General features: G+C 39.2%; 1 protein-coding gene across 7 annotated transcripts in view; it reads left to right on the forward strand.

The window, feature by feature from the left end:
• Positions 1–18875, forward strand: part of tenm4 (teneurin transmembrane protein 4) — a 973741-nt gene that overhangs the window by 809652 nt on the left and 145214 nt on the right. For 6 of the 7 annotated variants that reach the window (XM_048532769.2, XM_048532768.2, XM_048532771.2 and 3 more), the window contains 2 exons: positions 1647–1841; positions 17798–17998. In XM_048532769.2, coding sequence (XP_048388726.2) covers positions 1647–1841; positions 17798–17998 — 396 coding nt within the window. The remainder of the gene's footprint in view (positions 1–1646; positions 1842–17797; positions 17999–18875) is intronic. The other variant, XM_059646584.1, reaches the window with a different exon arrangement.

Here is an 18875-nt window from a genome sequence, read left to right on the forward strand (position 1 = left end):
CCGCCTCCCCCTCTCTCCCTATTTATTCCAGAACCCTCACCCCATCCCCCTCTCTGATGAAGGGTCTAGGCCCGAAACGTCAGCTTTTGTGCTCCTGAGATGCTGCTGGGCCTGCTGTGTTCATCCAGCTTCACACTTTGTTATCTTGGATTCTCCAGTATCTGCAGTTCCCATTATCTCTGATATCAAATACAAGCTATAGCTTTCATATTAAAAGTAACGTCAACCAAGATAGATGTTGCAGATTTTCACAGTAATCCACCCAGACATCAGCTATCATGACAGTTACAAAATCCTTGAAATGGCCTCCTTCTGACAAGGAGTTTCAGCTTTTCTTCTTCAAAAAGCTGTTCTGATTCCTAGTACACCACTGTTCTCCTCCATTGAAATGCCACAGACACAATCCTCATCTAATGGCACATTATGCCAGGTATCTGTTAAATATCTGCCTTCAGATTCACCTTCTTAGTGTCTTTTTCCCAGCTGAGCTGACCTACTTCTGAGATTGTATCCCATTGCTCTTCATGGTCTAAATGCAGGCTCCTTTCCAGTTTCTCAGCCAACAATGGCTCACTTTGCAGTTACTGAGTCACGTCTCCCCAAGAGAGCTCTACCATTACACTCAACGCCTCATCAAAATCCCAATTCACCAGCAATTCTGAGCGAGCAAACTGAAGCTCTGCTGAACTTAAAATGCACCTCAGCTTCAGCATGCAACCATTGCTCACGAAATGTTGTTCGTGTTGCCCCCTTGAACTGACCTGTTAATATTTCCCAACAGGATCTTCTGCCTGACCTGAGGCAAAATCTGATGTATCCAAACATGACACATACTGATCTTTAAATGTTACAGTACTCAGTTTTGACCTGCACCAAAATCACGCAGACAAAAATCCACAACATCGCTCACACCAGTATTTTTCAGCTGTATTCACATGCAGAATGAAAAAAATTCTTCTAGTGAAAAAGTAGTCATACTTTAAAATGCTCTTGGATGTTACAGATTAAAATTTATTGAAACTATCTTTTGCAATAAAATAAATAGTTAATACGTAAGCAACAAATCTTAGAATGATGTGATATACTTCACAGTGTACTTTGTATTAGCACAGCAGCGCCCAGCCTCAAAGGATCACTTTGTTTTTCCAAGCCACGGATTTGTGTCTGCAATTTCCTTGATCTTTAATTAGGAAGACAGAGAAAGCCAGTCATGGGTGTCTCCTAAAAGCACTGTCAATAAGCACTGCAGTATTTTGTCAATGAAACTTTGAAGTTAAATTGCCTGCCTTTTGGCTGCAGAATAGCGCTTATCTGCAGTGACATGAGAGAGAGAGGGAAAGGCCAGAAGGTAAATTATAAGTGGGGTAAGTTTTAATTTGAAACATCATAACTGCTAAAATCAGCAATTGGCTGTGACCTTGTGAAAATTTTCACTTTACTTGATGGCAACACTCTTGTACTGCGAATGGTTATATGCCAAGCCATTTCAACCCATAGTTGAAGAAAATACTGAAAACAAGAATAAATGTATTTGAAGGCAAATAAACATTTTCTGATATTCAGATTGCATTGGCAAAAGAGTTAACTAAACTGCCTTCGCCATCAGTGCTTAATAGTCAGGGTGACCTTTTCACTTTCTTTCATAGCATCCTGCCCTGTTCTGTGCAGTGGCAATGGCCAGTATGTGAAAGGACGCTGTTTCTGCCATAGCGGTTGGAAAGGGGCAGAATGTGACATTCCCACAAACCAGTGCCTTGACCCGTCTTGTGGTAACCGTGGCACCTGCATCATGGGGACCTGCATCTGCAACTCCGGCTATAAGGGAGAAAGCTGTGAACAAGGTAGGTGTCCAATTGCATCATTAATCATTTATTGTCAAAATGTCTGAATTCATTCAGTATGAGGGGTAGAGAATGTAATCCTCCCTCAGACATCTGCTGTAAGAAAAATACTGAAAGGTTACACCCAGTAAAGATAAAATTAACATAACTATTGCAGTCTAGTGAAAAGGCTCATTATAGCATTTTAAAAAATAGGCTGAAAGTTGTGGTAAAAGTGAATTTGGACTTGCATACTTACCTATTATTTTCCCTGCATGAACGCTAAAGCAACCTAGTGCCCTGTTAGCTATTGTTAAGCAATGAGCAAGTCATCGCATTTTTCTTCCCCGTGGCCTTCAGTTAGGATGATTAATTGTCAGGAAATAGCCTCTTGCCCAGTTAGTTTCTGATCTTTCTTGCCAGGACCACAATCATCTGTTATCAGAGAGGAGCCTCACTTATTCGGCCTTCTATATTCTAAACATTTTGTACCTCTGTTGAACGATGATATGATACATAGACGATGCAAAAAAGTATCCTACCCAAAATTGGATCTCACGTTGCTTGATCATATGGTTTATAGCATCACGTCCTTTGTCATTTGTCTGCTCTGTTAACAAATAAGTATAGTTTTGAATACCACAGCAACAGCCTAATTCTTTACATAGTTTAAGGTGTTTGAAAGTAGTACAGTATTGTGATCTTTTGTATTTAGTCTTCAACATACACAAAGGTGGCAAGTCAGCTGACGTAGATCACCAATTTTGAGACAAAAAATAAGAGCCAAAATTCGTGCTCGTCTTTATAGGGACACGTGAACAAAAGTAGATCACTTGAGCCTGCTCCAGTGTTCAAGAAGATTGTGGCCGATCTGATTATTCCACATTCCAGTCCACTCCATGACCTTTCACCATCTTAATTATCAAGAATTTTCCTTGCAAAAATACTCAATGTCTCAGCTTCCACCACGTTTTGAAGAAGAGTTCCATAACTATGACCCATTATGAGAAATAAATCTTCTCCTCATCAATGTATTAAATTCAGCAAGTCTTTATTTTGATCCAATGACCTCTGGGTTCTTGATTTTCCCAAAAAAGAAATAGCCCATTCAATCTGTTCTCTAAAGACAATCCACCCATCCCACTTAATTTGTCTAGTGAAGTTTCTCTGAACTGCATCCAATGCATTGCCATCTTCCCTTAAATAAGAAGTCCAAACTGTATACAGTACTCCAGATGTGGTCTCACCAACTTATTATAGAACTGTAGCTTGACTTGCAAATTTATATTATCAATTCCCTCATAATAAACATCCTACTTCCTTCCATAAATGCATACATGATTCATGCATGATGACACCCAGAATGCTTTACATATCAAAACTTTACAATCTTTCTCTGTTTAAATAATGTCATTTCTATTTATTCTGTCAAAATGGACAATTTCACATTTTGCCACAACACACTATTTGTCAGATCTTTGTCCACTCATTTAGCCTATTTATATTCCTTTGTGGTCTCCTTACACTTTCTTCATAACTTACCTTTTTACCTATCTTCACATTACCAGCAAATTTAGCAATCATACCTTTCATCCAAGCCTTTTGTGTAATTTGTAAAATCTTAAGCCCCAGCAGTCATCCCTGTGGCCCACCTCACGGCACATCTTGCCAACCAAAAAATAACTCATTTATGCTTGTTTTTTTTCTTGTTAACGAGCCAATCTTCTTCCCATGTTATTATTATTGCCCTTTTATTAATTCTTGATTAGAAGCTTTGATGTGCAACCTGATCAAATGCCTTTTGGAAATTTCAACATAGTATATCCGCCTTTCATTCACAGTACATGTTACTTCCTCAATCACCTCCAATAAATTGGTTAAAAGGGAATTTTCATTGCAGCAAACTATATTGATTTTTCTGGATTACCTTGAACATTTCTAAACACCATAAAACCAAAGGTTGTAGGATGCTGTGGTGTACCACCTTTAAAGTAGCTTCTTAAAAATTTCCCAATGGCAGATGTCAAGCTTTCCTAGATTAAGGGAACTTTGGAAAATTAAAACGTAGACATCAACAATCTCATCAGCTAGTTCTTTTGAGACTGTAAGATGAAGCCATCAGGTTCCAGGATCTTGTCAGGCCACAAACCTGACAATTAACCATATTCCTGTTATTATAATTTTCTTGCATTCCTCTGTGACTTCCACTTCCTGATTTACAGCTATTTCTTGGATGTCACTATTATTTACTATACCAAACACTGATGTGAAATACCTGTTCAATTAATTTGCCATCTATTTATTTTCCATCATTAATTCTCCCAGACTCACTGGTCTGTAAAAGCAATGTTCACTTTAATTTTTGAAGTAACTCTAAAAACTCTTAATGCTGGCTGTTATGTTTATAGTTATCTTTCTCTTGTGCTCTAATTTTCCTTCCTTATTAATGTTTTAGTCATTTGCACTGTTTCTAATGTTTTGTCCAAGCTTCTCTTCTTTGCTCAATTACAAACTTTTATCTTTAATTTTGACACTATCTTTAGCTTCTTTAGTTCATTTACTTTATTTCTTGGATCGTCATGTCATTTGCTGACTTTTCTGTTATTTAGTCCAAAATAGGAGCAGTTAACAGCCATTTTTCATGTATTTTCTCTTCACTATATTTATACTGACTACTCTGATTGCCACAGGCTCTGCACTCTCACCATTAGTTACATGCAGAGGGCATTGATGGAATTCCTGGCACAAGGTGTGAAGCAGCAGAATCAACATGTGTCTCAATATTATTTGCTACTATGAGGGTAACTTGCACAAAACAAAACAACTTAGTATCTGGATAAAATATGGGTGCCTGTACACAGAATAGAAATTTAAATAATTTAGTTTCAGAAACCAGCTTAAACACAAAACAGCGTGCAGCTTCAATGTTTTATAATTCATCATCAGTAATGAATCTGTTAAGATTTGGATGTAACAGACATGACAGTCTGTTGTAAGTGGAACTTATTTAAGTATTGGGAGTAATATTGCATGACAGCGCTGACATTTTTCCATGCTCGCTCTTTTGCAATGGAGTGTGCTTTCTACTGAAGTGCCCTGCTGCTGTGCATTCACCTTCACTCCCTAAGGCCAGAGGGTCCGGCAGTAGATTTCTGTACAGCTACTTAGATCAATTTTGCTTTAGGATTGACAGTGCAGATAAGCAAGTTCAAGTGTCAGTCTGTGCTGAAATTTGAAGTGTCCGAGTTGCCAGTAATTTTAGCAGCAGAGAATTCAAATCCCAGAGTCACTTGAACTTGCCTGCATTGAATCGAGCAATTTAGCCAGCTCACAAGTGGTTTCTTGGATATGACAAAAGGCATCAGTGCAGAATGCCAGAGGGACGACTACCAGAATTGTTCACAACTTTAAAGTGAAAATCATATACATTTGAAATGTATTCCACGGTATTGTATTTGCAATATTTGAAAGTAGGTTTGTGAAAGGTTGAGCCCATTAACCCTTTTGGCAAAAGATGTTTATGCATCACCAGAGACACCTTTTTTACAAACAGAAGCATGGGCTGGAAACTCCAGTTCCTGGAAGTGATGAGCTTGAAGGCAGGAAAGGACCTTAATAAGTCGGGTTTCTGGCATATACTAACCCATTGTTTTCCTGCTGCATGATTGGCAACAACTCAGCCAACCAATGCATGACCTTTGACCTGCATAAAACGTCACCTGTTGCAATTGACACCCACCCTATCCTTGCTGTCCCTTACCCTTTCCCCTTCTCTCTCCAGCTGCTCCTGTCCCCTCCTGCAAGATGGGTTTCATGTGCCAATTTTGAGATTCTGTTGCTGTGTGTGAAGGGTTGTTGATGGCTCTCAAAACCAGTTCAAGTAGTAGCCATCTATTGTGGTCACTTATCAGCGTACGTTCTCTAAAATAGCACATTGAACTGCAATTTCACCACACCATCAGGATATGTAAAATAATCTGAAAGTTATTTAGGCCTTTATGAATAAAATGTCTAATATGACACATGGGACAGAAGCTTTCCCTCCCTGGTGGGTCCTGGTGAGAATTGTGGGAAAATATTGTGAGAATGCAAATATCAGATTCTTAACATCAAGAAAATGTTCTTGATTTTCCCCAAAGCCTTAAGAATGACGACCATCTGACTTCCATGCATTGGCATCATATTAAAACTTCAACTCGCCTTATTTAGGCACAACCTCCATTTCTGTTTTTCTCCACTGAGAGACTAAATGGTATAAATGCTCGACATGTACATTTAAGAGAGTACCTGTGGCTGTAGTTCACCGAACTCTTGTTCTGACCATCATGAGGCTGCTTGTTCTGTTCTACCTCACTGAGTGCCCCATGCCATCATCTTCCTAAACCCTTTGTCCACTCAACTGAGTAGTGGCAAACTATCAACCTCACCACATCATTATTTCTGCTCTCATACCAATTGGACATGCTTTCAGTCCTTCAAGGCTTCACTTTAGAGGCCAAGGACAGCTGTGACTTAGAGATTACTGGCCTCTGACCATTTCAATGGCTTTCTTAGCTCATAAGTGCTTACTTAAAGGTTTCCAGTCTCCTTGGTTCAAAGATCATTTTAACGCTGAAGGGGAGACAGGCAGTAGGTGATGGTGGGAAACACTGTACAGTCAATCAGTAAGTCAAACAGGGTGTTGAAATGTCGTTGCACAGTACCATGCTACATCAATGATAGGATAAAACAAAGGACTGCTAATTCTGAAGAAGGATCACTGGGCGTGAACATTAACTCTATTTCTCTCTCCATAGATGCTGCCAGACCTGCTGAGTTTCTCCAACAATTTCCGTTTTTGTTTCAGATTTCCAGCATCCACAGCTCTTTGTTTACTTTAATCCTTAATGTGCTTGGATTTAGGATTACTGTTGGATTTTCCTTTATTTTACCTGCCATAATTCTTTCATGTTCCCTTTTAGTTCTCCAGATTTCCTTTCGAAGTTTCTCCTTACACAGTCTATACTATGGTAGGGCTTCTGCTGTTTTGATATCTGCTGTATGCCTTCCATTTTCCCTTTGCCCAATGCTGCATATCCCTTGAAATCCAGGGTTCACAGGATTTGCTGGCCCAACCTTTACCTTCATTGGACAACGTTGGCCTGTAGCTCTGTCCATCTCTTGCTGCGAATGCAGTTTGGAATACAAGTAGTCACATTTTGTAATTTCACCAGGTTGACAGCTCATTTTTAGGTATGCCTGATGCTGCTGCTGGCTTGACGGTAAGCATAGAGTGGGGTATATGCTGGACCATGAAGTGTGATGGAAAATGATTGTACTGCTGTTTATGGCCTGTAACACCTCATGGATGCCCTGTAGTGAGTTGCTAGATCAGTTTGAAATATGTTACATTTAACATGCTGATAGTGTCACACAACATGGTGTAAGATACAATCAGTGTGAAGATGGGACTTTGAATCCACAAGGACTGTGCAGCAGTAATTTTTATCAATACTATCATGGACAGATGCAGCTGTGGTCAAGTATAATTTTCCCTGCTGATCCCTCACCACGTGCTACAGATCCAGTCTAATGTCAAAAGCAAACATTAGAAAGTGTATTGGGAGGAGCTAGGAATGTGGACAAACAGATCAGCCATGACCTTATTTAAAGGTGGAGCTAGCACAAGGCGTTGAATGGCCTACTTCTGCTTCTACCTTGCACATTTGTGACAGAGGCAAAACAACAGTAGACCAAGATAGAGGGGAAAAATGAGGGAAACCTCTTTCAAAACCATTACGGATCCTATTTGATTTGTGGGAGATTTATCATGAGGCATATCAACCAATACACGTGAATGTGTGGCATGAAGTAATATCAGTCTGCTCTGGGAACATGTGCAGCTCCAATTTCATTGCTCTGTAACCTGAAATCTGTTTGCACTGCACAAGACAACAAATTACTCCAAAGGTGCGCAACACTCTGGGAAAATGAAAACTTGCTGATGTCTAAACAAGAGATAGTAGGAACTGCCGATGCTGGAGAACCTGAGATAACACGGTGTGAAGCTGGATGAACACAGCAGGCCAAGCAGGAAAGCTTGAAGTTTCAGGTCAGGACCCTTCTTCAGAAAAATCCTGACCTGAAACATCAAGCTTTCCTGCTCCTCTGATGCCACTTGGCCTGCTGTGTTCATCCAGCTTCACACCATCTTATCTCCTGATGTCTAAACAAGTCAGGTTTTTCTTGCAGTGAACACCAGCCAAAAAAGTTGAGAAATATTTATATTAACAATGATCTGAGTGCTTCAGTTCCTTAAGAAAATAAGATTTTTTATTGTAAATTTTTAAAAATCAGTCAATCTGATTGCCTATTGTACTTGGAGTCAGCCTTATATTTAGCAGCCAGGAGATGTGTCTATCGACCATTGTTTTGTTGCTAATGGAATGCTAGTAATTGGTTTCTTGCTTAATCGACAGCAGAAATGATTCTATTTGGTTGTAGGAGACAGCTTACAATGGTTATTCCCAAGGAAGTTGCATTGTAATTTACAGCAATTAGTCAGTTATGAAGAATGCTGTTTAACTATTTCATTATCAATGGATCTCTTTCAACAATAAACAAGTGTTCTTTGTGTTAACTCTTTGTGTAACTTCACAGTGAATATTGCAAGGTAGAATGAAGTAGTTTCATCTATTTTGCAACAAGATATTTTAATGGGTGATGTAAATTGAATGAGCAATCGACAAATGGTTTCTATTTTTATGTTTGTGCAGTACAGCTACTCCAGTTCCCTAAGACTGAAATAAATCTCAAAATTCTACCAATATAAAAGTTGCAGTGATACAAGCCCCTTTCACGCCATTAAAGTTAATTAATCAGTAAGCAACAAGCCCAAAATCATGAGGATGTCCTTTGAGTGAGTGCCAATAGACATCAAGAAAAATGTACTTGTACAGCTGAGTCAAACCATTCAGGTACCATGTGGTGAAAAATTAATTAACACTAGCACAAAAGCCATATCTTCCTGAAAACCACAGTGTATCCTGTGTGTGATAAGAGTCACACTGTGCTTTTATTACCATTAAGTGCTTGAAACAACAAGCATAGCCTCAAAGGTGCCAGGTTTAGCCCTGTCCTGCAGTTAGCAATCCACAGGATCATTACTCGGTTGACTGCTAATGGGCTAAGGCTGGTGCACTACATGCTGGTATTCATTTTAACATGTGTTCCACCTGTATTTCTTTGAACAAATACCACTGTTAAGTATAATAGATTGCAGAGTCAGTCTTTGAAGATGCAGAACATGCAGAGTGATTGTACCTAAAGCAGTATCTTGTTAAAACAAGGGAACAGTTTGGAGAGGTGGCAAAGACAGATTCAGTGCACTGGAGAATCCTTTTGTTTCCACAACGTGTTGTTTTAAAAAACAATGATTGGCCTTTTCTGCAGTGACTTGTGATGGTCCCCATTAAAGACCACAGTTTAATTCTAGTGACCACTGAGGGTCATCAGTATGGCGTACAGTCCAACTAAAACAGGATCATGTATGACCCATCTATTTTGAGGCAAGTCTGAATGGCAGTAAGTGGCATCTGAGCAAGAGTAAGGGTGATCAGTGAGACATTGGGATTTTGAGGTGTTACTGCCTGTTCCTTTGCAGAGGGAATTAAAACCACCCTCAACTATTGGTGTCAGAAGGGGTTGCTGCCCTTTCTGACCTGAAGCTACAGCTTTGGTCCCATTTCTTTGATGGTGCATTCTGTGTTTCACCAGCATTTTTGTTTCCTTTGTAAAATGATACAGTACCAGAATAGAACTCCTTGACCCCAATCATTTTGAGCTAATTCAATAGTCACTTCTCTCCTCAAAAGGTCAAGAACACTAATGGTTCCTAAATGTTCTGCTGCTTTAACAGCTCCTTGGATAATGAAGTAACCCCTGCTGATGTACTGCAGGAACTGGATAGCATTGTCAGGGAGTTGGGAATCTGAGGGGTAACACAAACTAGACGTGAGTTAAACTTGTAACAGGAATCAGAAAAGCTGCAAGGGAGATTCAAATACAAGAGAAATAAAAGTCAAGCATCAAATATGCTTCACTTGCAGTGATATTAAAAAGACAAAATTAAGTTCATGCTACCTGAATGTATACAGCATTTGTAACAAGATGGATAATCTAAAGGCATAGGTAGAGATAACGGTTACAATATATTTGCCATTACAGAAAAATGGCAGCAGAGATGCCAGAACAGTGAACGGAACATCCAAAAATATTCAAAATGTAGGAAGAACAGATAAGAAGGAAAAGGAGGTAGGGTTGTGCTAATAATATGAGATCAGTCTAATACATTAATAATGGAGGATCTCGCTTCAGAAGAAGAATGCTTGGGACCTTTATGAGTGGAACCAGAAAACAGCAAAACGGTAGCAGAATGTATACAGGAGGACTGTGTGCAATTTTGGTCACTCATCTGGGGAAGGATGTTATCCCATACAGGGGATGCAACAAAGTTTCACCAACTTGTCCCAGGGATGTTGAGACTGTTCTATGAAAAGTAGGCCTGCCTTGTCTGGTGGTTTGAAGAATGAGAGGTGATCTCATTGGAAGCCACAAAATTCTTCAAAGGATAAACAATGGTCGATGTAGGTAAGATGTTTCTGTCAACTGGAAGTCTTGAATCAAGGGATACAAATTTTAAAGTAAGCACGATGCCGTTTAGGACCAAGATTGGGAGATGTTTGTCTTCCTCAGGGAGTTGTGAATCTTTGAAATCCTCTGCTCCAGAGGGCTTAGGACTCACCATATTGGAGTATATTTAAAATAGAGGTTGGTAAAGTTTTGATTATTAATGGCTTAGAAGGTTATGGGAATACAATAGTGTAGGTAAAAAGTATTGAAGTGTTCAATCCATCTTAATTGTTCTCAATCACAGATTAGATTCAATGTGTTGAATGGCTTACACCTGTTCATATGTTCTTATGTAGTATTACTTTACGTGCAAGATGTGGCAAGCTAGTTTTTTTTATTACAATCTAAAACCTGTCCACAGTGTTAATCCATAAGTTCCAAAATTTGACAACTTGTTGTTACAAGGTTTAAATTCACAACTTATGCATATTTAGGTCTGATCCCTAACCACTACATTGCCACATTTTCACTCTGGAGCTTTTATTACCTGTTTAAGGAAAGAGGGAAAATAATCAAGTGCTATTGTCAAGCATTCCCCCAGAATTGTAGAGTACAATGGGCATAGCACCTCGAACTGTCAAATCTGAGCTGGCCGTCTGTAAGAATAATTTTGCTAGCCCCATTCCCCACATTTTACTTGTTCTCAACATTTTTTTTTTACTTTCGGGCCCTTATCCAATTTCATTTTGAAAGTCACAACTGAGTTGGCCTCCACCACCTTCTCATACATTTCATTCCAGGTCCGTAACCACTCGCTGCATTTAACAAAAAGCTCTGAATGCCTTCAGTTCTTCTGCCAATCATGTCAAACGCCTGTCCTCTGATTCTCCATCCCTCTGCCAAAGGGAGCAGTTCTTCACCAAATACTGAATGGACCTCCTTCTGATTTTGAAAATCCAAAATCATTGTGGGATTTAAATTGTTATTGAAAATGAAAGTCAAATAGTTCCATTATGAGACAGAAATTAAATGTTGTGCATAGTATCTTGCAATATATCAGAGAAAGCAACCCAGTCCGCTCAGTCTTTTCTGAGAGGTATAAGTAGAGAGTTGTCGTTTTATTCTTGTGATTTTTTTCTTGCACCTTCCCCAATGTTTTTTCACCTTTTTAATCTCTCATGCATTTAATTTATCTCTGTGCGCAGTTAAGCAGTCTAGTCAGAGCTTTTATATACTTTAAATGCTTTCCAATTTCAATGTCAGCAAGTTGTATAAATTGCTGCCTGGGTGAAAAGAAATGCTTACATTTGAGGAATGAGAATTTATTTTAGGGCATTTAGGCCTTCGTGCCTACATGTTTCCTCTGGCATTGGCCATTAAGAGATGTCTGCACTATTATTTACATATGTAATAAAAACAAAATTGCCTGTGACTAAATTGTCAAAAATATTCAGAGAAACAAATCTATCCCAACATTATGTATTCTATGCAATTTACTGCAAGTGGAAAGTGGCAGAGATTTTCTGGAAATACATTTAACATCCCAATTGAAAAAGATTTAAACCTGACTAACTGGAAACAATTTTAAAAGTTTAAAGGAGAAATGATCATTTAGCACAAAAGATTTAAATTACTATTTCAAGCTAGATTATCTGACTAGACCAAAAAACATATCTGAATTAGTGAAAAATCTCTTTTTCGGCTGATAGGGATTTTTTTTCTCACATAAAATTGATCAAGTCTAACTGCACAATATCCATACCACACTTTTCAAGCAGCTGTTCTATTATATTCTTCTGTTAGGCATAATACATCAATCAAATGACACATTGCAGAATTAATACTGTGAATTCTTTACATGAAGATAACCCTGTATCCAAATTCTATGAGCTAGTAAGGCTAAGTACATATAATACCAAGAGCTACTGGAGAACTCAGCAGGGCTGGCAGCGTCTGTTGCAAGAGACAGTTACCATCATGATCCGGTATGACTCCTCAAAATCCCAGAGTTCCAGATGCTGCCAGGCTTGCTGATTTTCTCCAACAACTCGTTTTATTTCAGCTCACCAGCATTTACAATGTTCTGCTTCCGGCTGAGCATGCATGTCTGACTCATACTGGTCCATCAGCATTACATTCTTTTCAGATGGTACTGATTGATGGCAGTTTAAGATTCACCCCCTTAAAGAAGGAGGCACCCCATATCCTAACATTAAAAAGTACTCCTGGGGCTGAAATGTAAGTGTTTTTGGCCAAGTTTCAACTTACGTTCAGGGAAGGCTTCTCCCCTTGAAGCCTAGCAAGTTTTCTCACTGCATTTTACCGAACTTGCCTCATTAACTACCAACTCTTCTGTTGCTCCTCTTACCCAGTTCTAGCTCCATCCTACCACATCATACTTAGCAGTGTTAGGATGTCACAAAATGGACCAGCTTACCGAGTGCCCTTCTTTTATAGTTTGTTGTACATCTGGACAAGTGTTGTCAGTTTAAAGTTGCCCTGAATGGCACCTGACGATTGCTCTAAGCATGGCAGAGAAGGGAAAATTGATGGCACAATTTGCAGGCAGGGACCGGGAGGGTGTGGTACACAAGCTGCAAATGCTCTCTTCCCCAAGGACTGGTAGTGGATGCCTCAACACCAGACCATATTAGCCTGGTCAAAGGTTGTCCGTACAGCAATACAGGAAGAAAGCCAGTGATATTCTTCACTCCAGCAGTGTAAGTGCCACTATCTTCTCTCCATTGCCTCACACTCACTCTGACACAAGCCCTGAAGAAGGTTCACTGCATTCAAAATTTTAATTCTGCTTTCGCTCCACACATGCTGAGATTTTTCGGCAATTTATATTTTTTCTCCCTGACGCCAGTAACATTGTTTGCTCTCTGCTCTGCCTCCTCATTCAGAAGGGACACCTCCCCATATGCACCAAAAGTAACAGCTTCATAATTGCCTCTGAACCATTTCTGGAAGGAAACAGCCCACAGTAAGGTGGAAACAGACAGGACAAGTGATGTGTTGCACGGCAGTCAACTCTTCAGCTCTTATGAAGAAAGGATTCTGACTCTGACTGCACCTTTGTCCATGTCTATACCCCTCGTATCCTGTGCCAGGGCCCCCTGGCTGAAGGCTATCTCGCCTGATTTAATGGACGATGGCTCAGTGACACTTGAACTTCTTCACAAAGTCAAATCTATGCGAATGAACTAATGTTAAAAAATTCCCCACAAGGCATTTAGTGCACTTTTTGAGAAAACACAGTGTGGAGCTGGAGGAACACTGCAGGCCAAGCAGCATCAGAGGAACAGGAAAGTTGATGTTTTAGGTTGGGACCCACTTCAGAAATTTTCTGAAGAAGGGTCCCGATCCGAAACATCAACTGTCCTGCTCCTCTGATGCTGTCTGGCCTACTGTGCTCCTCCAGCTCCATAATGTGTTATCTCTGACTCTAGAACTGGCAGTTCTTACTATCTCTGAGTGCACTTTTTGGTTAGCTTTGTACAAATAGTAGGATTTTCTGGTAGAACTTTAATCATCCAGAAACCTGCCATTTGGATTGATTTTCAGAGTGGAGACAACAAGCCTGAACTAATTCAAGAAATACTCAGATTCCGTGACAGTACTTTTTAGGGGATCTGAATGGATTTTTTTAACTCACTTGTGGGATGTAGACATAACTGGTTATAGCTGGATGAGCTTTTCTGAAGACTTTTCTGAAGAAGCATGTAGGCCAGAAACGTCAGCCTTCCTGCTCCTCTGATGCTGCTTGGCCTGCTGTGTTCATCCAGCTCTACACCTTGTTATCTCAGACCCTCAAACATCTGCAGTTCACACGATGTCTGGCCAGCAGTTTTATTGCCCAACCCCAGTTAACCTTGAGAAGGTGGTGGTCAACAGCTGCAGTCCACCTACTGTTCGTTGACCCTCAATGCCCTTAGGGAGGGAATTCCAGGATTTTGACCCAATAGATGTGCCAAGATAGCCCGAGTGCCCTTTCTATCTGCATCTATTTTGAAAAACATGAGTTCACAGCTGGATTTGTGACTGCAATTTTGCCGCTCCCCATTTGCCTTTCCACACTGTCAACTCATAAGCAACTTCCTCTTGATTGATCTTCTGCAGAAAGGTAAAATCTCAAAACTAATTTTAAAAACATTCCACCAGTACTAGGTTTATGGTGCATTAAGTTTTATTGTTATAAATTGTACTGTTTCCTAAATTCTTCTGAGAACATTGAGAACAACCTGGGCTTACTTGGGAGAGCTGGAGGCTTCTCATTAACTGCAGATGATCTTCGGTGCTCTTTAAGTTGGTGAAAATGCCTTTGGGCAGAAGAGTTGGCAAATGATGACTTTTCACCACTGGACCTGTGTTTACCCAGACTAAAGATTGAAGAATCACATTGACTACTTGCCTAACATACATCTTCAGCAAAGTTTCTTTTTCAACAAAACAAAGTTGAAAATGTTCCCCTTGAGGCTTACAGTAAAAACTGGAAAATGTTGCTGAATATTTGCCGAATAGGAGAATCATGCACCTCGACAAGTACACCTTTGGCAGATAAAATAGTTTGCAATGAGCTCAGAATAGATTTTTTTTAAGAAACGAATGCTGGGGAGGCAGTGCCCGAGTGATACTGTCACTAGATTATTAATCCAGAAATCCAGCTAATGTTCTGTGGACCTGGATTCAAATGGCAGATGGTGGAATTTGAAATCAATAAAAAATCTGGAATTAAAGGTCTAATGATAAATATGAAACCATTGTCAATTATTGAGGAAAAACTAATCTGGTTCACTAACATCCTTTAGCAAAGGAAATATACCATCCTTATCTGTTCTGGTCTACATGTGATGGCAGACCCACAGCAATGTGGTTGACTCTTAATTGACCACTGAGCACTTAGGGATGGGCACTAAATGCTGGTTTAGCCAGTGACGCCCATATCCCATGAGTGAATTTAAAAAAAAAACTTTGTGTTGCTTTCTGGTTGACAACTGCATGATAACTACAACATAATTGTTTTTCAAAAATTCTTTTTCAAGCGTGGATTTTCCCCAGAGAAATTTTTAGTTATAGCTAAGAATATAACAAGAACACAGGCAGGTCCTCAAACCTGTTTTGCCCTTCATTAAGAATAAGGTAATCTCCAACCTCACTTCCACTTTCCTATTTTATCGGCTATGTACTTTGGGTACTTTTAGAGTTCAGCACACGATCTTCCTTCAATATATTAACAACCGGAATCTACCGGACTCTATGACAGAGGATACAGACCATTCACAATCCCCTCAGTGAGGAAATTGCTCCTTGTCTCAGCCATACATTGCTGTCCCTTTATCTTGAGATAATGTCTCTTCATTTTAGATTTCCCAGATAGGGGAAACAGATTTTCAGCATGTACCCTGTCAAACCTCCCTTGAATCTTGTTTACTTCGATGATATTACCTTTAATTCTTCAAAATTTAATGGGCTTGGGAACTCAATTGTTACTTATAGGACAATCCTCTTACACCAGCAGTCAATTTAGTGAAGTCTTGTTACAATGCCTGTAAGGTAAATATTATCCTTCTTTAGATATAAAAACCAAAACCATGCACACGTTCTCTCTAAAGCTCTCCAAATGCAGATCCTGCCAAGCATCTTCTATCTCAAGGAAATTCTTACACTTCCTTATTCTTCTACCCCAAAACCTTCAATAGAGGCTTAAATGCTATTTTCCTTCCTAAATACTTGCTGCACCTGCGTGGTAACTTTGTGTTGAATGTACAAGGAAATCTAAACCGCTCCTATTTATCAACATTTAATAGTTTTTCACCATTTGAAAAGTAAACAATTTTTTTAATTTTCCCACTAAAGTGAAGAATTTCACATTACCTTCATCTGCTATCTACTTACCAACTCACTTAATTTGTCTGTATCCCTTCGCAACGCCTCTAAGTGTTTCTGACATCTTATTTTCCCACTTACCTTTGTATTGCCAGCAAATGTAGATACATTATTTTAACATATCCCCTTAGCTTCAAAGAGTTGGTTGCACTTTGCAGCAAAGTTTAAGCCATCCATTTCAATTCTCGTAACCGAATTGGGCTGGTTTTCAATTGGGCAGCCATTGAAGATACATCAAAGTCATTAATAGTGATTGAAAATAGCTGAGACAATAACACTATAATACTAACAAGCTCACAACTTGGAAATGGTATGTTTTTCCCTCCTTTGTGTTTTCTGTTATTTTTACGGTCTTCTACCTGTGTTAATATATTATTCCCAACATCAAGAGACCTTATCAGGTGCACAGCATTTCAAGTACTTATTGAAAATCCAAGTATGCAACACCCACTGTTTCTGCTTTATTTATCCCAATAGTTATATTTTGATACTTGCACAAACCTCTGATTGTCAAGCATGGTTAACCTTGCTGAAAAATATATTACCCCAACTCATCCTAGTGTGATTTTCTAAGTTTTGTTTAACACCTCTTAACAATGGTTTCCAGTATTTTCCTATTGACTAATGTTGAGATAACTGAGGTAGCACTCTGCTGTCAATTCTCCATGCCCAACTATTACAGTTTCTGTCTTCAAATCCATTGAGAGCATTTCAGAACAGAGAATTTTGAATGATTAAAAGTGATACATCCCCAAGCTCTGCAGCCATCTCTTTTAGAATGCTAGGATATAAATCATGGGATTTGTCAGTTTTTAATCCCATCAATTTCTCCAGTTTTTTTTAAAATCAGTCACTCACTCCAGTTTAAATCTTGGTTCCACACTATTTCTGTTGAGCCGTGTACTGTCTTCACAAAACATCTCTTCCAGTTTACATTACTTCACATTGTTATTCCCCCATTCCAAGTGTGAACAGAACCACATTTACTTTCGATATTTGCTTCCTTTTAGTTACATATTAAAGCTTTCAACAGCTTACAAGCTGTTGTACTTTTACATACCTTCACCTTATTAATTCACCTACCCTTGGTTTGCTATATCCTGCTTGTATACTTTGAAACCTTCTCTCTTCTTCAAAACACAATTTCCCTGAGATAGAAGATGCTTGGCAGGATCTGAAAAGCTACCAGATTTAATGGAACTGAAATTAGCCACTGATATTGAACACAGTTGCTGAAGGCAAGCAGTCCCATAACATCAGAGTGTTTCTGTGAGTGAGATTGTGGCTCAAGTGAATATATTTTTCAGTCCATTAGTGACAAAACTGACACCTTAATGACCCTGAGTGTTTTTAATGTGACAAAACGATATGGTTTTATTTATTTGTTATTTAACTGATTTGGCCTTTCATGAAAAAAAACACAGCCTAAATATATTAGATTTGTAGTTCTAAAGCAGTTGTTTTTATTTATTTTTCAGTGGACTGCTTAGACTCAACATGTTCTGGACGAGGAATATGTGTTCGCGGAGAATGTCATTGCACCACCGGTTGGGGTGGATCAAATTGCGAGACTCCAAGAACGGCTTGTACAGACCACTGTTCAGGGCATGGTACATTCCAACCAGATTCAAAGACCTGCAACTGTGACCTTGCCTGGACAGGGCACGATTGCTCCGTGGGTAATACACTCAACTATTACTATTTGATATTACAGGCACAGTTGTACAATTGCCCACAGCTTTGTTGCAGGGGAATCACATAATGGTTAGAGTCCTTGCAACGTGTTACTCATACTTTAATAACCTCTGCAGAGTGAAGCTGTTGATACTCAATTTCTTGTTGATTTGAAGAACTGAAAAGTCAAACTTTGGACGTATTGAAACTGTTTCTAACTGGTAAATCTTGAAGTGAACTTTTTTTGGTAAAGCAAATGAGATACAGTAACAACTTAATTTCTAATTGCCACATCGCATAAGAGAAAGCTGCTTGTATCTTAGGTATTTTTATTATCTTCACTGCAGGACTTTTCCAACCACCCAAATGAATCATACACTTTTTATTTCTGTCATTGTAACTTGAGCACACAGTCTATACATATAGAATTGCATTGTGTTTAAGCAGTCGATTTGGAATTCTCTACCAGAAAAGGCCGTGGAAGCTCAGTCCTTGAATACATTTAAGGTAGAGATTGAGTTCTGATTCCAGTGGCACAAAGGGTTATGGTGATGGGTGGGCAAAAGGTATTGAAGTATTCAATCAGTTATGAGGATGGGTTGGTAAAAGGTATTGAAGTATATGATCAGTTATGATTGTATTGAATGGCGGGACAAACTTGATGGGCAGAATCGCCTACTCTTCCTATACTCATCTCAGTAGACCAGATATGATGTATCTTAAGCTTCATTAAAAATATTTGTCTCCATCCTGTGTTTGTATGTCAAACCAAATTCTGACTTCCAAGCAGCTGAATACTGTTTTGACATAAAATTAAGTTTCCCTTTCTTTGAGCAAGCAATCAGCCTGAATCTTGAATCTGGTCCTCCCAGTCAGGGATGG

This window comes from Stegostoma tigrinum, chromosome 6, assembly GCF_030684315.1.
Source record: "Stegostoma tigrinum isolate sSteTig4 chromosome 6, sSteTig4.hap1, whole genome shotgun sequence".
Lineage (NCBI taxonomy): Eukaryota > Metazoa > Chordata > Chondrichthyes > Orectolobiformes > Stegostomatidae > Stegostoma > Stegostoma tigrinum.